The 26282-nt window shown below is 36.4% G+C and overlaps 1 protein-coding gene across 2 annotated transcripts; it reads left to right on the top strand.

Annotated features, from left to right (window-relative positions):
• Positions 1 to 464: 464 nt before the first annotated feature.
• LOC125242266 (anosmin-1) lies at positions 465 to 26282 on the top strand. 2 transcript variants are annotated; one of them, XM_048151013.1, is made up of 10 exons: positions 465 to 585; positions 10631 to 10842; positions 15765 to 15951; positions 17297 to 17495; positions 18199 to 18383; positions 19581 to 19723; positions 21047 to 21185; positions 21442 to 21583; positions 22530 to 22605; positions 25360 to 26282. In XM_048151013.1, the coding sequence occupies exons 2-10, from the start codon at positions 10666 to 10668 to the stop codon at positions 25525 to 25527; spliced, it is 1416 nt and encodes a 471-aa protein (XP_048006970.1). In that variant the 5' UTR covers positions 465 to 585; positions 10631 to 10665; the 3' UTR covers positions 25528 to 26282. The 2 variants fall into 2 exon arrangements, with proteins under 2 accessions (XP_048006970.1, XP_048006972.1); XM_048151015.1 differs by having other exon boundaries at positions 477 to 544.

Consider the following 26282-nt stretch of genomic DNA (forward strand, 5'->3'; position numbering starts at 1 on the left):
GCGTGGTTTAAGCGGGAAAGCGTAACAGACAGACAGACAGACAGACAGAGTTACTTTCGCATTTATAATATTATATAGTATATATAGTATATATAGTATGGATTATTATATTATTATTATATTATATATATATTATATTATTATATGGATTATATGGATTTAACTTTTTAATATTATTTTGATTTTCTGAGAGATAAATTATACAGGGCATATTTTTGTCTTATTTTAATTTTCGGCTGCACAATGCATACCTACAGGCAGCATCGTTAGCATCTAGCGGTGAAATAACATTGAAATTAGTTTCAGAACCCTCTAAAACCTCGACAGTCCAACTTCGCCACTAGTTTTTAATTAGGAAGCCGGTCCGGTAAAAGCCTTCCGTCATAGCGGCATCGGCAGGAAAGCATCGCGTATTAATGAAGTCGGTGCACGCAGCGCGCGCGCATGCCGTGTGTCAGTTGACCGTCGTGGGCGCAGCGAAGTACTCGTCAACTGTCAAAAGTTCAGTGACATTTATTTATACTTTAACGTGCTCTCGGGACAGGTGTGTTTATAATAAACAAGTGTTATTATTTTGGATTTGTGGTAGGTACATACAGTCTATCTTACTTTGTTTTTTTTTTTGTTTTCACCAAATACATTCACCTATTAGAATTATATTAAATTAATTAGGTGAAAATATGAAGTACACGTTTAAGTAAATCAGTAAAATGTTATTTATTGCACCACAAACAAAACAATTTACATGTTTATAAATAAATAGGTACATATGGCAACAGGCGGCCTCAATGCTATAAGCGATCTCTTTCAGATAGCCTTAGTAAGACATAAACATAGCTACAATAAATTATTAACAGGTAGTGCATTAATTTATTAAAATAAGATGAAAATTATGTGGGAATGTAAACCTCATACAATGCGTAATTGCGTATCATATTATTATGTTATCACATCAAATCTAAACCAAACATGAACGATTCACGTAGTTTATTTCACTGGTAATATTTAAAATATTTATTATACCTACCAAAATATCTAGATAAAATAGTACATTACGATACAAGTGCAAAAAAAAGGAAGTTCGAAACGAGTGGCGATAAATTAAAACACGACCGACGAAGGGAGTGACACCATCAGCGGGCCGATTTTTGAGTCTCACGCGTTCGAATTCAGAAAATTGTCACTGAAAATAATAAGCAAGTCACAGTTTTCAACCGGTATTTTAGTGACAAAATCCCGTATGCGAGATTCAAAAATCGCCCTCCGTAGGTACTGAAAAAAATATTTCAGCGTAATAAAGTGTAGATACCAAAATCTTTATTACTTCTTTTAGGTACTTTAGTACTTATTTATTTTGACATGTGCCGTCAGATCGTCACTACTTTGAAATAATCTCGTATCTCACACTGCTCCTCAAAGTTAAAACGCAGTAAGTCTATATGCATTCCATAAACACTACATTTTTTTTTTCATTGACAGAAGAAGATACAATTTTTTTTTCAAAGTAGTGACGAGATACTTGACACTGTTATGTTATTCTTAAGGTTTTCTCACACTTATCAAGTCATTTGCTATGTAAAAACGGAAAAAAATATTTTTTTCCCAATTCAGCATAGGTGTCAGGGTAGGCGGGGAGCTGACAGAAGAATTTAAAGTGATGACCGGTCTGGAGATACCTTATCACCTGTGCTCTTCAACTTGGCCCTTGAACATGTTGTCCGAAAAGTGTTAGCGTTGGACATAGGGCTGGAGTTGAGCGGCAGGCACAAAGTGATAGGGTACGAGGACGACCTTGCTTTATAAGGGAAAAGTCGAGGGGAAGTAGAGCTGGCAGCTAGTGTCCTCGAACTAGAGGCCTCTCGAATAGGTCTCAGGATTAACCAGTCTAAAACTGAATACCTTCACATGAAGCGCTACAAAAATACGCGAGTTAAGCGCGCAAGTCTTCATGTTGGGGTACCGTCTACCATGGAACTGACAAATTCCGGTATCTTGGATGCACCATCACCGACACAAACACCAGGGAGGAGGAAATTATAATTCGCATCCAGAGTGCGTTGTGGTGCAGTGCAGCCCTCCATAAAGTGTTGGTGTCCAGGCTTCTCAGTAGAAATACTAAGCTGAGAATATATAACACCGTAATTCGACCAATCCTAATGTATGGCTGTGAGGCCTGGACACTAACACAAAAAGAGGAAAGTCAGCTCCTTGTAGCGGAAAGTAAGATATACCGGAAAATCCTGGGACCTGCCAAGAGAGATGACGGCACGTGGAGGATAAGGAGGAATGCCAAAATAGAGGAGTTAGTGGGCGAAGCGAACATCATCGGCGTAACCAAATCCCACAGACTTCGCTGGTTCGGCCACCTACTAAGAATGGGAGAGGATCGGGCTGCCAAGAGGGCGTATCTGGGAAGACCAACTGGTGGCCGCCCGGCGGGTCGGTCCAGATACCGCTGGGGAGACAGCGTGATGGCGGATTTATGTCAGCTACAAGCCGATAATTGGCAGGAAGCTGCACAGGATCGGGATAAGTGGCGTGCTCTCGTTTTGGAGGCCAAGATCCTCTTTGGATCACAGTGCCATACTAGTTAGTTAGTTAGTCAATTCAGCATAAAGCGATATACCGGGTGGTTCCTGTTAATAAGCCTAATGACGTTTATGTATGTTTGCAGTGTTTTTTTGTTAAATTAAAGAAAATTACCTTCTGATGTCAAGTGGAATGGTCATTTTACAGAAACCTACTTCTTAACTGGCACTGGCAAACAGCTTCTTTAAAATTCCACATATATGTACTTACTTCTTAACTGGCACTGGCAAACAGCTTCTTTAAAATTCCACATATCGAAATTACGTGCATACGACCTACATGTTAATAAAAGTATTTACGATAAATAACCGATTTATATATTTAACATTACCCAAGCCCTTAAATTTCTGACAATAATTCCTAAACAACAAATGCACTGCAAAAGGGAGGAGGCAATTTTTTTCTGTACCTTCATATTTATTCATCATTTTAACATACCTGCGTATACACATAACAACGCAATAATTACCTATAATGTACCTAACTTTATGATTTACTATCGGGCACATGTATGGTGTTTTCGTCACTCGAAAATCTGTAGAAAACGTCGAAATTTTATTTGTTTTGATACGCGCTCTAGAAATTTGTTATGTATGCATTATTGGAATATTTCGCTACAATTACACAGATAAAGTCAATAATAAAAAGGCGATTTCGGTAGCATTTGACGCATTGCTACGGAACAATTATTGGATCCAATATTTGAATAGTACGTATTTACATTTATGGAAACTAAGACTAAGCATACAAACTTATCGGCATTGCGATACAGCGAGGAAATGTCGCAATATCAGCATTGCTTAAAATCTGACCATTTTTATTTTCAACATATTATGTTCTACTCTAAGCTCCAATGTAAACAAACTATGTGAAGCATAGGTACGTAATACCTGAGTTATTTGTTTTACAAGCAAAGTTGGTATGCCAATATTTCTATCCGAGCAAGCGAAATATACTAGATACTTGATAGTGAACCGCGACTGTAACGAGTGAAATTACTTTGCATTCTTGTATAAATATGCAATCTTCTCATCTGTTTTTGAAGTATCAAGGGAGCCTTTTAACACTTTGTGTAGTAAAAATAAATCCCTCAGTCTAATCCTACGCGATCACTATTACGAACCTTAATTTTTGAAGACTGTTGTCACATAACGTGGGATCGGTACAAACAGTCTTCCTCTTCCATTTCGCTCTATCTTTCGTCATCTCAGCACTCACATCCACCTTCACACGATCCATCCATCGTTGTTTGGGTTTACCCCTCCCTCTCCATCCCTCAACATCCATCTCAAACATTCTTTGCGATCCATATTGTACCTACCTAAAGCTAATGTTTGATGTTCATTAAATTTCCAACCGGGCCAGCAATCGCCCGCGTTACTAGCGTATTATTTATTAACTTACGGTGCTGTTAGCAATTCACAATTGCCAGCAATTCACATATCATTGCCGCGTTTGTTCAATACGCACCGACTAACTATGGAGCAAACGCGGCAATTGTATGTGAATTGCTAGCAATTGTTTTGCCCGTGTAACAGCACCTTTACTATTTAATATAATTCCATTTCCTACTGTACTACACGTGGAACTGTCTACGTAAATAGTTTGCGTGGAATACAGCAACTTCCTGAGTTGCTTTCCAATTAAGTAAACGTGTGAATGCTTTTTTTGTAGTGGTATAACTGCGAAAACAATGATTTAGTTGTATCAGATCTCGATAGAACTTGAAAATAATATAAACAAGCCAATAGCACAGTATAATAAAGAGTATATACTATCGTACAGTATGGCCACTCCCGCTCCCCGCTGAAAGTGCCGCCCACCCCCTCTCGGTTACCTCACAGTTACCGCCTGTCGCGCGTGTGTAAAAACGCGAACAGTCGATTTGTCATATTTCACTCATACAAGCATAGTACGCGTTCACCTACACGAGCTTAGACTGTATGCTAGGAAAGCGACTCTTTCATATAGTTGATCGCCAGTGTCCGAGGTGTGCCAATAGGGAAATAATCTGTTAAAATATAGGTAATAACTGTTTCACTAAAAGCATGATGTTGTCAAAAATAAAATATATTCTTTTATATTTTATGTGCATACATCGTTTTTATTGATTTCTAGGTTATTTAGGTCAATCACCATTAGGTAATTTCTTTAAGAAACTAACTTAACTGTTACTGTTATAGAATTATATGAAAAAGTAATTTAATGTTTCAACCAGTGTAGCACAACCTTTATTACTTCCCCATACTATTTATTTTGACATGTGCGGCATGTGCCGTCAGTGTGTTGTCATGTGTGACACTAACTGTGTTATTCTTAAGGTTCTCTCACACTTATTAATTATAGTTGTTTGTTATACAAGGGGGCAAAGTTGTATTTTAACGCCGAGTGTGGAATTGAAAAACGAGCAAGTGAAAGGATTCTATAGTTGAACCACGAGCGAAGCGAGTGGTTCGAGAATATAATCCTGAAATTGCGAGTTTTCTAACACACGAGAAGTAAAATACATTTGCACCCGAGTGTAACACAAAACTTTTCCCCTCACTATAGCGAGGAAACTACAACGCAAAAAATGCGTTTATCACTGCTTCCAGTAGTACCACAGGTGGTAAATTATTTTTCATCACATTTGCTGTTTAAAGGTATCATTGCGTCTACGTGTACTGAAGCATAATGTACTATTTTATTCCCAAGGGAATAATGGATTGAGTTTAAAAAATTAATACAATCCGTACAATACTTCAGGCAAAGGATGTTTCAATCTGCCAAGGATTTTTATTGCACAATCAAAATTTTACTATTAAGCTATAAAATATATTATACGGTATGATTAATGCATTTTATTTATGTTTTACAATTATTTCAGTGTGTTTTGCATTTATTTCGTAAAATTTAACTCAGATAAATTGTTATAATTTACAATCTGACAATATGCTCTCTACTCGCGCTTGACCGCGTGCGTACGCGAGGCACCCACCGTTGCCTAGCAACGGAGAGTACAACAGATCGAAATATTTAAATAAATGAGAAATAAGTTCAATTATATGATTTATATGCTTTTTTGGACGTTGCATTTAATTTATATGCAGTATTTTCGTGTTTGTTTTCGTTCAAAAAGTGTTTGTTGTCAAAAACAATGGATTTAATATGAATAATCTGATGTAGATCAAGATACACTACTGGTCGCAACGCCGCCGGTTGAAGGTTTTGCCTTATGACTATTTCCTCTGTATTTTTATCTCAAATGTGATGAAAAACATTGTGTGTAACTCGGGGAGTATGAATATTACTAACTCGAGTCTTTAAATCGCTCCGGCAAGCCGTCGCGATTTAACTTACTCTCGTTAGTAATATTCAACTTCCTCCCCTTGTTGCACAATGTACTATTACTAGATTCACCTACTTTTATCAGTTTTAAAGCAGTTAATTTGACTTTATTCAAGGTCAAATTACTTTACCCACTAGTGGATAAAATGCGTTTTTACCCGCTGGTATTAAAGGACAAAACACGTGTTTCCGAGCTAGTGAGGGGAAAAGTATTTTATCATGTACTTATTAAAAACGAAATAGTTATTTGTTTTACAAGGGGGCAAAGTTGTTGTTTAACCGCACGCGCCAATATTGATACCCAAACAAGCGAAAGATTCCAATATTGAACCGCGAGCGTAGTGAGTGGTTCAAAAAGTGGAATCTTGAGGTTGCGAGGGTTTCAAGGCACGAAGGTAATCAAACTTTGCCGCCGAGTGAAACACAAAATTTTTCACCACACCAATACGAACAAAATACTGACTATAAAACATCGAACTAAATGAGATCTATTTATTTATTTAATATGTATGATTCAAAATCATCATTTAGTAGTAGTAAAACACTTTATTGAACCAGAAAATAATACAACACACAGGAAAAAGAGCTTATTACAAGTACAAAGGCGAACTTATCTCTTTAAGGGATCTCTTCCAGTTAACCTTTGAGCAATTGAGGGAGAATTGGAGATGGTAGGCATACAGTACAAACGGCGCAGGAAACGGATTCTAGGTAATAATTTATAGGTAAATTCTACCAGCCAGCTCAAGATGTCAAGTTAAAATTTGTATGAAATTACTTTGCACTCTTGTGAATAATTTTTTATTTTTATTTTACTAATAAAGATAATTAAATAGGTTAATGTCTGATTAATTTAAACTGTTTTCTTAACTGCTTTGCATGCATCTACTTGTTAAATCAACTGCATGTAGGTACATGATGTACACTTGTACAGTACATGTTATATGAATGACGGCTTTTTGTAGGACATGTACACGCATACATATTTCATTTGAATTTACACAACTGCAATACACTGAAGTTAATGACTATAGAATAGAACTTAATTGAATATTTCTGTTGGTAATCGCACCATATTAGTATTTTTAGAGTTCCGTACCAAAAAGGTACAAAAGGAACCCTTAGTCCGTTTTCACATTATCCCATCCGATATCGGATGTCGGAAAGATTTCAATGGAAAAATCCAAGATGGCGCCTGTAATGCACATTACATAGGATATCGGTCCTACATCCGATATCGGTATCCGATATCGGATAGTGTAAAAACACACTTATGGTGCGACTTTGTCCGTTTGTCACATTACTGAATATTTCGAAAACTACTAATTAATGCTATCAACTTGAAATTTGGAATTGTTGTGAACATTATAAACTTCTACAAATTGAAAGCATTTTTTTTTAATTATTAATGTTAATAGTAGAAAATGGGCAAAATAAAAGGAGGACAAACTGTAAATTTCAAGTTAGTAGGTCAAGTAGGTTATCGTTAGAAGGAGCTCAAATTTAACGTAGGTAAATAAACTTTTTATAATTTTTTTGTTGTGGAAAAATAAAATAATTTTGAAGGAAATTTAAAAAAAAAATACCCCCTCCTTATCTCCGAAATTTAGTAACGAAAAATTATGATTTTTTTTTAGAAACATTGATTTTATGCTAAATATAAATTACAGAAAAAATAAAATCGTGTTTGTATATTGGAAACTTTTTTTTTATTCGCGAAAAACTTTTCAGATTTTTACTTTCAATGTAACCAACCTTGTGGATGTAAATCGTACTACAAATTAGTACCTACGAGATATTACGTACAAACCATCTTCTTTCAAATACGGTAAAAACTACTACTAATTTAATTTTGTAATTTCACGTCGCGCGAATTCACCGAGAGATGGCGCTATACACAATAATGCTCATTAGTACCTATACTTCTAGCTTCTATTCTTAGTCAAGTCATTAGAGTTTGAAAGAAAGTTTGTACGGAACCCTCGGTGCCGGTGGGCGAGTCCGACTCGCACTTAACCGGCTTTTTTATAGATAAATTGATGTGATTAGGAGCCTTATTTGACTCGCATTTATTGTCAAAGTCGCGTCATTTTAAAATCAGCAGTGGTCTTTAATGTGATTTTTACGAGCCAGTATGCCAAATATATAATACGATGTTTGCGAACTCGACTGTACTGTGTAGTTGAGGTACCTAGATTCACAAAGTGCCAAAATATTGACTTGACACGACTTTATTGCTTATACGTTAAGACGATACGGTAGGGGTCATTTCTCCATACAAACGCTCTCGACTATTTCCTCCCTGGTTTTTGAAGATAGAGCAATGAGTTTTTCAACACAGATTGTTATTATTTTTATCTGTGTCGGACCGTTTTGATTTTTTTGATATTCTGTTTTTTAATGACTCTAGAGCCAATCAAAAATTTCCAAAAACGGCCTTTTTCATTGTGGCGCAAAAAAAGGTGTGATACTCAAGATTGGTAACAATTAACCAAAAAAACTAAACGGTCCGACATAGATTATTTCATTGTTATTCAGATTCTCAAATTTCGTTCCGATTGTTTAAGTTTTGAAGGAGGATAGAGTCGAGAGCGGAACCTCGATTTTAAAGGTTTTTTTGAACAATTTTTTTTCGATAAATCTAGTTAATAATGCTTGTATATTTAACTAAAATTCCCATGTTGAAAGGGGGGCCTTTCCATTTTAGCATTTTGCTACCGTATATGTGGATACATATTTTTGGCACTCTGTCCGAATCAATATTTAATATTTGACTGCTCTTCTTCTTCTTCTTCTTCTTCCTCGTTCCCTCATTTGACTGTACAGCTATTCGAACCATAGATTTTATCTACATCAGCCGGCGTATCATGCTGCCAATTTTATCACTTATCCACGTGGATAAGACATCTGTCACTCTCACACTGACATATTTGCTAAAGCGTGACGGATGCTTTATCCACGTGGATAAGTGATAAAATTGGCAGCATGATACGCCGGCAGAACTGATAGCATGGTCGAGTGATAAACGCTAAAACATCAGGCTGTCTACGTGCGAAAGGAACGTCCTGCCAGTCAAGTATGGTCGCGCGATAAATGATAAAACATCAGGCCGTCCCTATCGCACTATTTGTAAGTTGGCCTGCACGGGAAGCATGGTCGCGCGATAGACGATAAAATATCAGGCCGTCCCTATCGCACTTACAAATAGTGCGATAGGGACGGCCTGCTATTTTATCACTTATCGCGCGACCATAATTGCCTGCCTGATGTTTTATTTTATCATTTATCGCGCGACCATATTTGCCTGCCAGATATTATATCATTTTTGCGCGACCATACTTGCCTGCCAAGGGTATTCCACGAGAACGTTGCTTACGACATGCTTTTGCCTTGTAGGGCAGCTATTTCAATCAAATCCGTAAAGCTCGAGAAAATACTTAGGTACTGCCAATTTGTTTGTTAACTAAGTCTAACTAAATTAAGTCCTGAAAGGTTGTCAGACAAAACTTCGCTTTCTTAGCGTCTTCAGAAAGAAGTATTGCCTGTCGTAAGCGACATGTGGAATGCCCCATCAAGGGAGACTCAACACGAAACATTTTGGGAATCCGAATACAGCTCTAGGAGGGCGATTTTTGAATCTCACATACGGGATTTTGTCACTAAAATACCGGTTGAAAACGGTGACTTGCTTATTATTTTCAGTGACAATTTTCTGAATTCGAACGCGTGAGACTCAAAAATCGGCCCGTTAGGTGTGTAACAAGTGTAACAACTAACAAGCCAAAAAACGTAGCATTCTCACGATCAATACTGCATCCTAAATGGCAAACATTAAAATAACTCTATTTATGTAGGTATATTTGATTGGACGCCACATTAGATACTCTGGCCAGTTGAGGAAAGGGGAGTGCCGCTTATCCATACAAAGGTAGACCTCATTTTCCCCTCTGGATATTGACATTTTGAAAAACGTTTTAGTAAATTTAAAAGATAACTTTATTCGTAAGAACTACGTAGGGGCATATGTATAAAAAAACATTAAGTATATGCAAAAATATGCTACTTAAACTATGCAAACATTCATTTTTCTGGTGTACAAGCCCTTTCCTTAATTTGCCACCTAGAAATCGGGACTACATGCATGCTTGCATAATTTCAGTAGTATAATTTTGCATAAAACCAACGTGACTCAGGGGACCGTGACCATGGCAATAACAGACAATAAAAAGTTGATTCCCCCACAAAACAAACCATATCAAATTAGTCACATTTCACACTAATGGTAGTAGGTATTAATCCAAAGGGGAAAACGAGGACTACATTTGTATGAAAATACGGTTAGTCGCGGGTCCAGTTTTGCGCATTTCAGGAACCGCAATAATCAGGAAATAATCGGTTTTTGTCGAATTTACCTAATTGGATGAGTTGGATCACAAACAATTTTAATACATGTGTTTGGCATAAATAAAACAATTTTAAATAATTTTATTATGCTTCATATAATTACAGTAACTGCAGATACCAATTTAGGTAGGCATACAAATTAAATACACATATAAAAAAAACATGTTTTCAATCAAAGTTATAGCAAAGGAAGCATATACACTTAAAGATCACAGGTAGTTAGGGCAGACTGTGATTATTGCATAAAATTTTATTGGTCCATAAATTTTTATTACTGGAATATGATGATAATGAAACTTCAATTTTACAGATTAAGCTATGATATATGGAGAGTTCGATTAAAAGATGAGAACTGGACTTATGATGGAAAACAAGATATTTGGACTATTGGTTATATTGTTATTGGCACCTGACGCACTATCAAAATCAAAATCACGACTAGCGAAACTACAGGTCGATGCGCTGTCTAAGACGAGGTGTGATTTGACGTGCATTGACGTCGTCAAGGAAAATAGATCAGAAGTAAGTACACCTTTACCTGCCGGCGTATCATACTTCCAATTTTATCACTTGTCCACGTGGATAAGACAACTGTCACTCTCACACTGACATACTTGCCAAAGCGTGACGGATGCTTTATCCACGTGGATAAATGATAAAATTGGAATCATAATACGCCGGCTGGTGTGGTATCCCTAAAACCATGGAGGAATAAGTAAGGAAAGAGTTTTTACAAGGCATTTTTTACGGTCCGTGAATTCTATAGTAAGTTTAATTTAAAATGATGAATGTGTGTTTTCTTCCTTTGACATTTTGTTTTAATTTCTTGTGTTTTTTTTTATATATTATTATGGTTAGTATTTAAATTTATCATTATTTTTTGACTAAGTTGTTTAAGATTAGTTAAATTCCTTATTTATTGTATTATTGTTTTTGTATTTTTGACATGTGTTGTTTATGACATTAAAGGTTTTGAATTGAATTGAATTGAATAATTGAAAGTTGTAACTCCATACATCAGTAAATGCAAGTTATTTGTAGTTTGTAGTGATATCCAGTGTCATCCACGCGTCAACTAGCGTAATAAATTATCGGTACAGCGTCGTGTCTGCAAAAATGTAATATTAAAACAGTTTATGACTTATATTACAAGCAGAAGAAATTAAAAACAGAGTAGGTACTGATTAATACTATTGTAGGGCGTTTTCCAAATTAAATATTTGAGTCAAATTTCGCTGTCCTACAACTTTAGCCTAACTTTTTTCCATGAAAAAATGCCATGAGAGAAATATTGTCTATATAAAAAGTATAAAGCAAGTAATTATCTATTTAGTCATAGTAAATAAAATGTTTCAAAACCTACATGAAAGAAAAACAAATACTAAAACCAAAAAAAAAGTACGAATTTTTGGGTGTCCCATGCATACCTCGCGAACTTTGGAGCAAAATATTTGTATATTCTGTCTCCTTCTGGCCCAGACATGGCTGTTATTTTGATAAGATCTTTTATGCCCAAGTGAATTATAACGTTATTACTTAGCTTGTAGAGTACAAAATTAAACAAATTTTAATTTATTTGTTGTCCTTCAATATCGGCGTTGTGGAATTTTCCGTATACGTCACGGTGTTTTTAACAATTTGGTAGAAATAAAATACTATATTGAGTTGAATTTTATACCGTGGCAACATTACGATCCCCAATATTGGGCGTTTAATGTTTTAAAACGTCAGTTACGTTCGAAAAGAGCGAGGTGTTTGTCGCGCGTCACGCTGTTCGATTTTTATTCTTCCACTACGAACTGGACAAGCTCGAGGTAAGAAGCCACTTTTTGACTTATTTTTTATGAATACGTATAGGGTGATATGTGTAGTTATTCAAAAAACAATTTACAGTATAGAAAATTCAAGGGATTATACCGCTATTTCGGTTTATTTCCTAACTCGCATACCTACGTCACGTCCATTACGCCACATCACAAAACGTGTTGTATAAGGGAACCCAAAAACGTGACGTATGGAACAAAAAAGCATGGTTTACATGCCGGTGGCTTTGAACAAATACGCTATGGCTGATTCTGATCCTTTATGGGTAGAACCTTTAACATTGGTTTTTGACAATTCAAAGCTTATTATGCATGTATGCATGATTTTTCCATTTAGAATAAAAGTAGCATGAAACGTATTGTTAAAAACACCTACATCAATACATACCAACTAGCTGATTAATAACTACCGGCAACATTTTAAATCTTTTCTCACCATCGATGGACCTTTTGCCATTGGAATAAGGTTCACAACTTGATCAAGTTGTAATAAGGTTTCTGTATGTAACCTGTCCAGCTATATGTCAGTAAAATTCAAGAGTTACCTATTCACGCGTCTATCGTACTATGTTTTTCAGTACATTTGTTTTTTTTGATGAGACACGCACAGTGCTCTAAACCGCACTAGGGAGGTAAATTAGCACCATGTGTACTAATTTTATTTTTTTATTTTGTTCATCTAACAAGAACACCAAATTTAAAATATTGTGATTTCAACTTTCACAAGTTTTTTGTTTAAAATTCCAATGCCTTAGTTTTTTTTTAAATTTCTAACTTTTTTCTGAAAACTACTATACACCTGTGCGATAGAAATTATTAAGAAACGGGCTTTGTGTGTTCGATATGCGATTGACATGTCATAGTTTTGACACTTTACTTAGTGTTAGTTAATTGTAAGCCCGTTTCTCTACAACAATCGAAGTTAACATCTATCGCAGATGTATGGTTTTTTTTCTAGACAAAAAAAATACGAATAAAAAAAAACTAACTTTGCCATTCGGTTTCTTATACACTTAACTATACGCCGACGTTAACGGAATTCAATAAAAACATGGTGTACACATAATACCTACTGAGGGCCAATTTAAGTGTCTATTTTCGGCACATGTAAACCTTTCATGTAGTTCCTAAACGTGATATTCCGTTCCATTACGTCACTTTGTCCTATTGTTGCTGTGATAGATTTTTAAAAAATATATAATAATTATAAGGATAAAACATAATACTTTAGATCTCATTTATTTAAGATATTAAGTGTTAATTGGGAAGCGTGACATTTATAGATTTTTTATCTTGTATGTGAGGCTAAGACGATTGTAAAGCAGTCTTAAAAACCAAAGTGTAGCGTATTGGACAAATAATAGTCAATAGCTTTATTATGATACATGTTATAACAAGTATTATTAGTTTTTATAAGATTGTTTATGTTTTTTATTACGCTAAATAAAGAATACTTCACATAAAACTCTCTGATCTTTACTTTAAATGTACCTCAAAGTTGTAGCGTAATGGATCTTCACACTGGGGCATCATCAGTTTAAAGTATGTTTTTATCAATATATAATGTTATTTGTGGAACTTAAGTTGTATTTACATAAAATAGAGTAATAAAGCAGTCAATTTAAAGCATTTCTAACAAAAAACTTAAAAAAAAATCGGGGTGGAATTCCATTACGTGACGGAACAAAATTTGAAAAAGGCCCTGTAATATTAGCTGAAAATTGTTGAGCATTAGACTTTATGTTCGTCGCGACATCTATTAACAAATAGCAGTATAATTAAGTAGCACTGATAATTAATGTAGCGGTACATTTAATTTCTTCTGCTTGTAATATAAGTTGTAAATTGTTTTAATATTACATTTTTGCAGACGCGACAATGGTGACACCTAGCGTCGAGTAGTGGTACTGATAATTTACGCTAGTTGACGCGTGATTGCCGCGTGGATGACGCTAGATGTCACTAAATAACTTGCATTTACTGATGTATGGAGTTGCAACTCTTCATTTACTTATTCCTCTATGCTAAAACCAACGCCAAAACGAAAAGGGGTTATAGGACATCTCATCATGCTATCACATTAAGCGTATTTGACGTTTTTATTTTATTTTTATTTTTTTTTTAATTTTTTTTTTGATGTACTTTAACACTTAGAGACTATACATCTCTAAAATCTCTTATTAATCATAGTAGCTTTGTACTTTGTATAATTTATTGAAATGAATTTCCATAGAGTAGGTACCTAGTCTGTTAATTTAATATTTCTTTTTTTTTGATGAATACTTTTGCTGATTAAATTGTATCTCGTTTTGTAATGCATGTTAATTATAAGATGTAATGTTTTGAAAAGAAGTGGCCCGCCGAGTTTCTTGCCGGTCCCATAGTGGATACCCCCCTCCAACTGAGGGGGGATTGAAATCTTCTCGAGGCTGAGGCGTAGGGTTAGAGCCGGCGTAGCTTTATTTGACGTTCATAAGCGCATTATAATATGCCTACTTGGAAAATAAATATTACATTTCATTTCAATGAAAATGTCATTTCTTCATTTCAATTCAACCATGGTTTTATTGGCCGAGGGAGGGAGTAGTGTAACTAAGGATAAAAGTGAAAAAGTACAAATATCCCGAAAACCATGACATCTTCATTAAGGTCAAATCCATATAATGTGATAGCTATAATGAGATGTCCTATCACCCCTATTCGTTTTGGCGTTAGTTTTGGAAAAATGTTTTCAACATGACATTAATCCGGAAGGTAACGGCCAACTTGAAGTACAGCAACTTGAGGTGCGAGAACTCGTTTACTTATGCCAGCTCCAGTACATTTCAGCATTCCCACTCCGTCAAAAAAAAAAACTCCAGTACATTTAGGTATTTGATTGGTTTGCTGAAAAAATCTAAAACTGTAATGTGAGTTCGCGCACCGTGTAAATAGGCTCTTATTCATACTATACTTATTTGTTTTAAATGGGACAAAGTTGCTGTTTAACTGCATCAACTGCATTTGTGCTAATGTTGATACCCGAGTAAGCGAAAGATTTCAATTATTGAACCGAGAGCAGAGTCCCAATGGTTCAGATTGTGGGATCTTGAGCGTTGTGAGGGTTTTTAGGCACGTAGGTTAAACAAATTTTGCCACTGTAGTTACAAGAAATTTTTCACGAGGAAAATATTCACTGTAAAACATTAAACTAAATCATATTCACATTTTTTTTTAATTTATAATTTATAATTCAAAATTGACTCAATTCTACTACCAGCCAGATTTGGGCATCAATTTAAAAGCTTGTATGAAATTACTTTGCACTTGTTGTAAACGGCAACTTAGTCATTCGTTTTTAGGGTTCCGTACCAAAAAGGTACAAAAGGAACCCTTTCTAAATATCACGAGAACTATAATTATGCTATCGACTTGAAATTTGGAATAGTTATGAACATTATTAACTTGTAGTGGAAAAAAAGAATTTATGAAGGAAAATGTAAAAAAAATACCGATAATGCCGAAATATCAGTCAACCAGTTGTTATGGTAAAAAAATTATTAGACCTTTGCGATCTCATTGTAACGGTAGTAAAAATAAATTTAATAAGAATACATATTATATTTGTTTGTTTTTCTCCAGTGCCGTGCACAGTGCCGGGCGCAAGAGCAAAAGCCGGGTACATGCCCCGGTGAAGACCTGCCTCAGTGGCAAGCCGCTTGTGTCAAAACCTGCGACTTGGACTACCAGTGCGATGGCACGCAGCGGTGCTGCCACCACGGCTGTGGGTCTACCTGCAGCGAACCTACAGACCTACTGACATTGCCAGGTACGTACTGCTAGCACACCTCGCAAAATGGCCATCATATATATGAAAAAAAACGCACACAGTCTAAGCTTGTGAGCGAGTGAAATAAGACAACAACCCTCCCCTCCCCTTTTCTGTGACGAGCTTTCCACTTTTTTTTATGTAGGAGATTCTGGTCGGGTCGGTCGCGTGACTAGCTGGTTTTTGACAGCCGGTGAGAAGAGCGGGTGGGCGGCACTTTAGTGGGAGCCAGAGACCATACTTTACGATAACTCTCTAGCTGTGCTGCTAGGAACTATTAGGATCCTGACTAAACACCTTCACGGAACGCAGTTGATTACTACCACCCAACTCTTATCGATGGTTCTGTCTTTAATGATCCCGTGAATCTATACCTACTCGGTGAAGTATTTACGTCATTGACATCAATGAGCAACTCGAGTCCGCATAGGACCGGACGTCACTTAGCTGTGTACATGTGTTTAGGCTAATTAACTGTGCCAGGAGGAGCCATTACTTCATTAAGTAATTATTAGTTAGCCCAGGCCCCGTAGCCGAATGGCATTTCTCCGACGCCAAACGAAAACGAAACGTAGTCCGGCTCTGTCGCGCCAATATGCAAGAGCGATAGGGATAGATATCTACTAGCGTTTCGTTTCGTGAGCGTTTGTGCCATTCGGCTACGCACCCTGGTCAGAAGCCCGAAGGATACTCTTTACCGTCGGTACACGCTTGTTAATAAGGAAAACAACTGAGAGAAAATATAAATAATAACATGATAGTAACATCTAGGTCCCTATTCAATGAACTTCCACGTCACAATTCACAATGGAATTCCCGACACAGCGTCATACATACCTGCGAGAACACGATGCATTGCCCTCAATAGAAAGCTATACAATAACAGGCAAACACCTCTGACAATGGTTGTGAATGTTGAAACAAAACCAACTCAGTTTGTAAACTAATAAGCGCAAAATAATAAATTTAGTTTGATTTGATTTAGTTTGATGTTTTATAGTCAGTATTTTGTTCGTGTTGGTGTGATGAAAATATTTGTGTTTCACTCGGTGGCAAAGCTTGTTTAACCTACGTGCCTTGAAACCCTCGCAACCTCAAGATTCCACTTTTTGAACCACTCGCTACGCTCGGGGTTAAATATTGGAATCTTTCGCTTGCTCGGGTATCAATATTGGCACGTGCGGTTAAACAACAACTTTGCCCCCTTGTACTGTTTTTTAACCATAAAGAAAGAAAATTTGTTTAGGTATAAAAATTATAAAACTAAACGATTATTTAATAATTCTATTAAAAAAATGACTGTATATACCTACCCATTAAACTGAGATAAAATATGATTTTACAGGACTCCCAGCATTACCAATCATAGAAGAAGTGAAAGAGAAGCGGAAATCAATTCTCATTAGATGGTCCGATGGCGTTGGAGACCTAGCCCGAGCAGTGCCTGGCAAGATTCTGTATCTGCTTGAGGAGCAACACCATCTCGGACCGAAATATGAGGAGACGAGGCTTGGAGGATGGAATCTACTATTAAGAACCAATAAGTAAGTTACCTAAGTATGTTCTTTGTATAGATATGCGTTGGTTGTAGGTTGGTTATAGGCGTTATAAAATGGTCAGTGGCATCGTAGCTCCCGAATGAATATGAACCGATTTAGATTTTTTTTGTTTAAAAGCTGAATTAGTCGGGAGTGTTCTTAACCATGTTTGATCGAAATCGGCCCACTATGTCGGGGTTATTTTATTATTTAAATTTTGTGGTTAGGTTAAACTAAGATATGTGATTGTGGTAATTTCGCCCGCCACTCTCTTTATTTTGTTGGCATATGTAAAACTGAAACCACGGGAGAATTGTAAATTTGAACTCGACGGTGACTTACCTTATCCCGTTGTTAGTTGTCTTCGTGTCATAATAATTGTTCTTTTATTATTAGCGGTGGCACTATAATATTCAATGTAATGAAATTGCACAGCGGAATCAAGAAAAAGAAGAAAGTGTTTAACAGCTGCGATCTCGCGGCGACTGGAACAATTATATGAATGCAATATGAATGTCAATTGTCTGTCTGTCAAGACGTCAATGTCCTGTCTAGGGTCTAGGTGGACAGCTAGTCACCGTAGAGTTTTTATATAAAAAAAGTTTAGTGCCGAAAGGGAATTCTTACCCATTTATACATGTTTACGTCCTTTATTAGTGTAAAAGAATATCTTGAGAAGTGTGATGTTGAATTGATAAAATATTTCCAGAACGAGAATTTCTCTCCGCAACGTGCTGAAACCAGGTCGCTGGTACCGCTTCAGGGTTGCCGCTATTAGCTCAGCTGGTAGCAGAGGTTTCTCGTCGCCCAGCCTTCCCTTCTACCCTAGGAAGGGACCCAGGGCGCCTCCACCGCCCAAACGCTTAAGGGTGCGCCCGGTGCGAACTGAAAACGGTATGTACCTACCTTTTTGTAAGTAAGTAAGGAACGTAATTTGTTATTGTGTGAAGAACTAAGTCCAATGACGGTGTTAGGTTTTGCATAAACGTGGAATTTAAACTTTCGGGGACTCAAATCTCTCATGTCGATGTCACCATTGTCACCTATCAAAACGATGTTCGTGTGCGTAGCCAAAAGCCGTCGTTTATCGTACGAGATTTACTTTATATTTTCTATGTTTTTAATCATAACCATAGGGTGGGAACTGGTGCAACTGCTTCTTATAATAAGTCTGTAACTGATGTTTCTAGACAGGTACACTACACTAGGTAGGTAGTACAGTCAGCCAAGAAAGTGGTTCACCACTTTTCGATTCTATTTTAAACACATATAAAATGGAAAAATTGTAAACCACATTTTTGGCTGACTGTACCTTCAAAACTTTGGATGAATTGGAATCCTCGATGCGCAGATCCGACCTCCACTTGGCTGAATTCTTTGAAATGTCCAGCTAATATGCCTACCCGTCGATCACGACATGAGTTGCTCTTAAGCTGAATGCTCTCAAGTCTCAAGAGCTCTCGAACGATGCGCTGAACTAAACAATTTTGCAGTCTTCATTTTCATGTTAACGTTTAGTTTCAGCACCTGTATTCATTGCACCTGAATAGAATATAATCATTTCTAAATTATTACTTATTTCACTTGAGTATGATTTTAATTTGCACCCAATTATTAAATTTAATAACTCGATAACAGTAATAGTAAAATTACTAGTTTCTTAAAGAAATTAATTATGATTATACTAATTTAAGAACACTTATTAATTTATTTACAATTTAGAACAATACATAATAACTAATAAGAATAAAATCATAAAACTATCCAAATAAACTATTCCCTGTCGTTCCCGGTGCAAAAGTGCAAATGACGCTCGCAGCATTTCCGCGTTGAATTACAATGGACAGCTTTCTAAACTGTTAACATGATAGGTATGATAGATAATAGATAACATAAATTATTAAAAGATGCTTTTTTTTTACACGGACGGAAAATATCTCTTGTGTCCGGTTTGCTGAGATTCCTTAGTAGTGCAATCACAAATCACTGTAATCAGTGATTCATTTTATGACGCACGATGGAACGCGCAAAACGTACACAAATTACTTCGTAACTGAGCAAATTTTTCAAATAAAATTCAATCTCTTTCAGGTACAGTAACCGTTCGGCTCGAATGGAAGGAGCCCAACTCGGACTTACCGGTGAACAGATACAAAGTGTACTGGAGCCGTCGTGTCCGCGGCGTGACAGGGGATCTTGATTCTGTTCTAGTAAACCATCTGACAGTTCCTAGGGTAAGTTGGGGAAACTGTACGAAGGAGTGGTCCAGTAAATGCTTCAGATCAAGGAAACAAAAGTGTATCGCTATTTACACAACTGAACATTCATTTATAATAGTTAACTAAATACAGACAGCAGACAGCAAGACGTAAACTAGACAATTTTACATTAAATTTTCTCGTCTATTCGGATAAGTGTGTGTGTGTCTGGCCTTCACATTTGACCTTTTTACTCATTTTCCCAGGTGTTTTTGCGGGTTCATACTTTTGCTACTTACTACTCACAATTAGTGGTAAACGTAAGAAAAGAACTCTGAATAAACACTGATCATTGGTTTAAATAGACCAAAGTTGAAGACCGGACACTTTCCCTTACCCGTACCTATTGACCTTACAGTACCAAAATTTAAAATTTATGGATAAATACTTTCAAATGTTGGCCACTGCACCAAATGTCACTGTTCTGGACGTAAGTGCATGCTGTTCTTATAAAAATACCAAAGTCACTATAAGTGTGCCGTTCAGATTTGAGGAGTTCCGTTCTGACCATCATCAGCAATTCCACTGCACCAAATATCACTGTTCTGGACGTAAGTGCATGCTGTTCTTATAAAAATACCAAAGTCACTATAAGTGTGCCGTTCAGATTTGAAGAGTTCCATTCTGACCATTATCAGGAGTTCCACTGCACCAAATGTCACTTTTCCGTACGTAAATGCATGCTGTTCCTTTAAAAACACAAAAATCACCATATGTATGCCTTTCAGATTTGAGGAGTTCCCTCGATTTCTCCAGGATCCCATCATCAGAACTGGGTTCTGAGAAAAATGGGACTAATCTGTATGCATATACATTCAATAAAAAAAAAATGTTTCAAAATCGGTCTAGAAACGACGGAGATATCGAGGAACAAACATTAAAAAAAACACACACACACACAGACGACTTGATAACCCCTTCCTTTGAGATTTGGAAGGCGGTTAAAAAGGGTTTTCACCCCTAGATTTTTTTTTAAACTGGATAGGGATAGAATTGATGGACATAAAGTATTCCTCAGTTTGTGGCTTTTAAGCCGGCATTAGTCTTTATACAAAAATGTTGGTAAAATACTACCTTGTTTCCGACCTTTTACGTTTTTTTTTCAGTATCTGTAAACGCCAATCTTCATTATCGATCATCGAGGGAAGATCTTATAAACTCTTTTTCGCGTAGCAGCGCATGACCTGGTAGCTGCCCTCACTGACCCAAAAAGAAAATACCTACGCCCTGAACATTAAAAATTTCAATCTTTTATGTCGTAAGATATTGGTAATTTTTACAACTTAATCTTTTTTACAGGACAAAACCTACGCTGAAATAAAAGAGCTAAAACCTAACTCAATGTATTTCTTGCAAGTTCAAACGATCAGTCAATTTGGCACTGGCAAGCTTCGAAGTGACAAAGCGGCCGTATTTTACAACACCACGAGCACCCCCGGTAAAGTAACGAAACGCCACTTGAATATTAAACTAAAACTTATTCTGCGTCTGCAGTATGACTTTCCCGCCTCAAAGGAAAATAAAAAAAAATCTAGTTAAAACTCTTGGGCTGGCTAAGTTTTGCACGCATGCAGTTGCAAATGTGAAAACGCACTTACCCCCTTGTAAAACAAATAACTATTCTTAATGTTGATTTACTTAAGCTAAACATTATTATGATTAATTGATTATCATTAATTAAAATGTCTTTTCAGATATTCCGCCACAGTCTCTTAAAAAACATGAAAAAAGTAAAAGGGTTGTCAAAAATCTAAAACTGCACAAGGTTATTTGGCAAAACGGAAAATTGAAAGCTAGAATATCCTGGAGTCCCATTTCTTCAAGCGAGATTAGAAGGTAAGTAGGTACTCGATAAATCTCACTACAGAATCAGAATCAGAATCAGAATATTTTTTATTCGTTAAACATAGGTAGTACAAAAATTTGGTCTTATAAATATGTCAGTAACACTATGTTTTGCCTGCTGGCGTACTTAATCCATTCATTGGTAGTTCGGTAATGCTATCAGATATCTTAGTACTCATTTAACCAAACAGAAAAGGGTAACGCCGCGGCTTGCATGGGCGACGGTCGCGCGATGGTCGCGCGACGGCGATGCGACGCATACGAAGTCAAACCTTATTGATATGGAACTAGACGATGCGATGAGACGCGACGGCGACGGTCGCGCGACCGTCGCCCACGCAAGACACGGCGTAGGTGCGAGGATGGTGCGAGATAGGATAACGAACTTTGCACTTAAAAAAGTGTAATCTAAATAACCTTTAATTATGGAATTGTGACCTGTGTGGTGACGGGTTAAGAATTTCACCACCCCCTTTCTTCCCGTGGGTGTCGTAGAAGGCGACTATGGGATATGGGTTAAATTGTGGTGTAGGCGAGAGGCTGGCAACCTGTCACTGCAATGCCACAGTTTCGTTTTCTTTTAACCCCTTATTTGCCAAGAGTGGCCCTGAAGCTTTAGTAGTTTCATGTGCTCTGCCTACCCCTTTATGGGATACAGGCGTGATTGTATGTATGTATGTTGTATGTATGGAATTGTACCACCATTGAATATGTAAATATTGTGTAGGTACGTCATCCTTTCTAAAATACCTACCTAAGTAAGCCTAAGCCTAAGCATTCTCTCAAAGTAAAAAACGAGGTGTTAATCAGTGAGGTATAGAGGATTCATTTCTGAAACCCTTTAAATGCGTAAACAAAATTTAAGTCGGGATAACATAAAATAATATTATATTAATTTTGCACGTTTTTTTAAAAACGGTATAATTGTTTGTTACAGATATGTTGTACAGTGGCGAACGGAAAAATGTGAAAATCCCCAACACGAAAATAAAGTTATGTCGGCAACTACTGAGGTAAATAGATAGGTTTAAAACAGACACGGATATATCGAAATAAGTTCAATAACTATGAGATGCGTCACGTTTTACAAAACCTAAAAATCATCATGAAATTCATGAACGCACCCAAGGTACCAGAGTTTAAGGCCGGCAACAGACAGTCTTAAAATTCATACCTAATCTTTAAAAAAATTGTCAGTTTGAACTGACAGAATGCATACAGTATAGTACATTACATCAGAGGCCGGGAAAATGAGGATTTCCGGCCAAGTGGGTATATACGGATAGGGATACGAGGCCGGGAATCCGTTTTCACGCCGAGGCATGTATAGTGCTTTTCTCAAACATACAATGAAATAAAAAAAAATGCTCTAAAGAACAATATTTTATTTACTAAGTGACAAAATACAAATACACTCAAACGTCAAGTGTGACAAGTATCCAGGTCACACAAAAATTAAAAAAAAAAGTGACATGACAGTACTGACAGCTTACTTAAAAAAGTTACTTTGCAGGCCTAGGCCTAAAAAATAATATGAAATCCCCTTACAGTCCTCTCGAGTTGTTGCGCCCAAAAAGCGATACTTCCCAGCCCATTTTAAGGAACGTAAAGACAACATTTCACTTTTCACCTCACTAGCTCGGAAAGGACTTTTTTATTCTTTAAAAACAGATAGCAAAATCGCATTTTATCCACAAGAGTGCAAAGAATATTTGAAATCCGAACGTGTCATTAGTTACTTCACTTCACTTCACTATCACTATCATCACTACATAGTATAAAACAAAGTCGCTTTCTCTGTCCCTATGTCCCTATGTATGCTTAAATCTTTAAAACTACGCAACGGATTTTGATGCGGTTTTTTTAAATAGATAGAGTGTTCTAGAGGAAGGTTTACATGTAGGTATAGTACCCGTGCGAAGCCGGGGCGGGTCGCTAGTTTTAAATATAATTTCTTGTAAAGGCATGTCCCAGACAGGACAATTTTCTCCTTGTGCTTAAATTGTCTTAACAAATCATGTGATGCGAAATTGCGAACGTAAAAATAATTTCATATCGAATTGTATCCGACTAAAAACATAAAATTCAAACAATTTTATAACATGATTTTACCATAAAACACTTGAAATCGTACAAGAAATTGTATTTTTGACTCTTCCGTTGTACTTATTCAGAACGCACCTTAAGTAACATTGTAATCTCAAAACGCGTGAAACGGAACGCACCCAAATAGATTTTTCTTCTTGATTCTTAATTTGAAACTTTTGTGGTGTCGGTCGTCGGTGCATCGTGGAAATTGTAATACCTAAACGCAAATTGACTTATTTCCAGTTGTTTTTATTGCGTGTTTCCTCGCTTTAGTGAGGTGAAAAGTTATGTGTTACACACGGGATGCAAAGTTATTTTACCTCGTGTGTATTGCAACACTCTCTGCGCTCAGGATTCTATTTTTGAACTACTCGCTTCGCTCAGGTTTCTATTTTCGAACCACTCGCTTCGCTCGTGGTTCAACCATAGAATCCATTCGCTAGCTCGTAGTTCAACCCTAGAATCCATTCGCTAGTTCGTGTTGCAATTCCACACTCGGTTAAAATACAACTTTGCTCCCTTGTATAACAAATAACTATTTTAAGATTATGAATTTTAAGACTGTCTGTGGCGTGCCTAAGTGCGTTTTCACATTATCCGACCCGACATCGGATGTCGGAAGGATTTCAATGGAGAAAATCCAAGATGGCGCCTGTAATGTATGGGATATCGGTCTGACATCCGATATCGGATCGGATAATTTGAAAACGCACACGAACCCCGCGAAAAACTCATTCTCGACCTTTCGATTTTTAAATACGATAATGAAGTTAGCTACGGGTCAAGACTAACCCTAGACCTTTTTTTTTTTTTTTGGGGATTTTATGGCCTGGTTACGAGACCTTTAAGCCAAACTAACCCTAGACCTTTTTATTTTAATGTTGCCCGGCCCTAAGGCTCCCCACAGACAGTCTTAAAAATTCATAATCTTAAAAAAAACTTGTATGCAATCTGACAGTTCAAACTGACACTGACAAGACACTGACAGATCTGAACTGTCAGATTGCATACAAGTTTTTTTTAAGATTATGAATTTTTAAGACTGTCTGTGGGGAGCCTAATTCTGTGATGTTTAGCCATCGACTTACAATAGGGACTGAGCTCACAATTTTTTTGCCATACTAAATTGAATCTTATCACCGGCGCATAAAGGCGTTCTTGACAGACTAGCAAAAGTGTGTCCACATGAGAGGGTCAAAGTTGGGGCTGGTGTCCCTCTCGCACGTGTGACCAGTGTTAAAAAATTACTAAAGTAGTAGTATTTTTACCTGTAGGATAACTAAGTTTATAAACTTCTTAAATTATTTTCGTATTATATCGAGGCAAGGGTATTAATACCTTGTAACGAATTGGTAAGTCATTATTATGAAGCCATAAAACCAAAAAATTGCGCAATTATTAAAAACCTTTAATTGGGTATTAGTAGATTTGGTAGTAACTTTGAATATTGACTGGTATCCCCAAATGATGATAGTGATGACGTCATTGAAATGATTTTGATAGTGGTAATAAGTGCGAGAGGGACACCATCCCCAACTTTAACCTCTCACGTGGACACACTTTTTGGCCTAACTACTCATTCTGGTTTAATTATAATTCTGTGCGTTTAGCCAACAACGTTATTGCCAGCCTACATTTAAAAAAATAGTAAATGTACTAATTTTTTTTTTGTTTTACAGCAAACTTCATTCGAAATTTACGAATTGGATTATGATTGCACTTACAAAGTGAATGTAAATAAATCACGGAAAAGTGTATCTCCAGACTCAGAAATCTTAGTTGCTGTTCCTGGGTGTGACTACTTTCAACGCCGAATGAATGGCACAGTTTTTAATTGTGACCTTTAATAATTCTGTATCGCTAATTTAAAACCATTTCGCCTGAGCTACTCATTTAACAGTATTATAATAAAATATAATATTTCAACATCTTGAGAGACTTATAAAAAACTACACATTCCTAGTTTGTTAAAAATGTCTGGAGTAACAACTTTTTAGGGTATTCAAAACACAGCATCTTTCAGAATTTGCTATACGCAACATAGTGTAGTGTACTTAAACAGTAATGTATTCCATAATAATTATTAGGTAACATTTAAGGGTCATATAGACGATCAAGCAAATCTTGTCACTAAAAAAAGGCGCGAAATTAACCTTTGCCGCTACGTTTTCTATACATTTTTTTAAGTACATATATTATGGGTTGTCGATTATTCCGCTAACGTCAAGGTTTAGGAAAGCAAGCTTTATGAAGATGATTGGCCGGTAAGCCCTACATTTGTCAAATTTTCCGCCTTTTTCTAGTGACAAGATTTGCTTGATCGTCTTTAAATAGTAATACCTCTACATACCGCGTGATACGATTCAAATTGAAACTATAACGCAATAAATGTGTCTCTCTCTTTATCTTTCATATGATTATTTTATAAGGAAATGATAAAATTTAACGAACATATAGAGTGTTAAGACTGGAGACTGTTGCAAGCAATGTCAAAAAAATAAATATAACTGGAATGTATATTCTACCATTTTTTCCCAAGGAAATTAGATAAGCTACATATTTATATACTTAGTTGTAATAGTTTAATTAAATATAGTGTAAA

Source organism: Leguminivora glycinivorella, chromosome 2 (assembly GCF_023078275.1).
Source record: "Leguminivora glycinivorella isolate SPB_JAAS2020 chromosome 2, LegGlyc_1.1, whole genome shotgun sequence".
NCBI lineage: Eukaryota > Metazoa > Arthropoda > Insecta > Lepidoptera > Tortricidae > Leguminivora > Leguminivora glycinivorella.

What these genes read in the sequence shown, in the direction of transcription:
- LOC125242266 (XM_048151013.1), top strand. Translation starts at nt 10,666, where the DNA reads ATGAGAACTGGACTTATGATGGAAAACAAGATATTTGGACTATTGGTT. An exon ending in CCCGGTGCGAACTGAAAACG is followed by an intron (nt 18,384 to 19,580) that starts GTATGTACCTAC and finishes AATCTCTTTCAG; the next exon opens with GTACAGTAACCGTTCGGCTC. An exon ending in TCTTCAAGCGAGATTAGAAG is followed by an intron (nt 21,584 to 22,529) that starts GTAAGTAGGTAC and finishes TGTTTGTTACAG; the next exon opens with ATATGTTGTACAGTGGCGAA.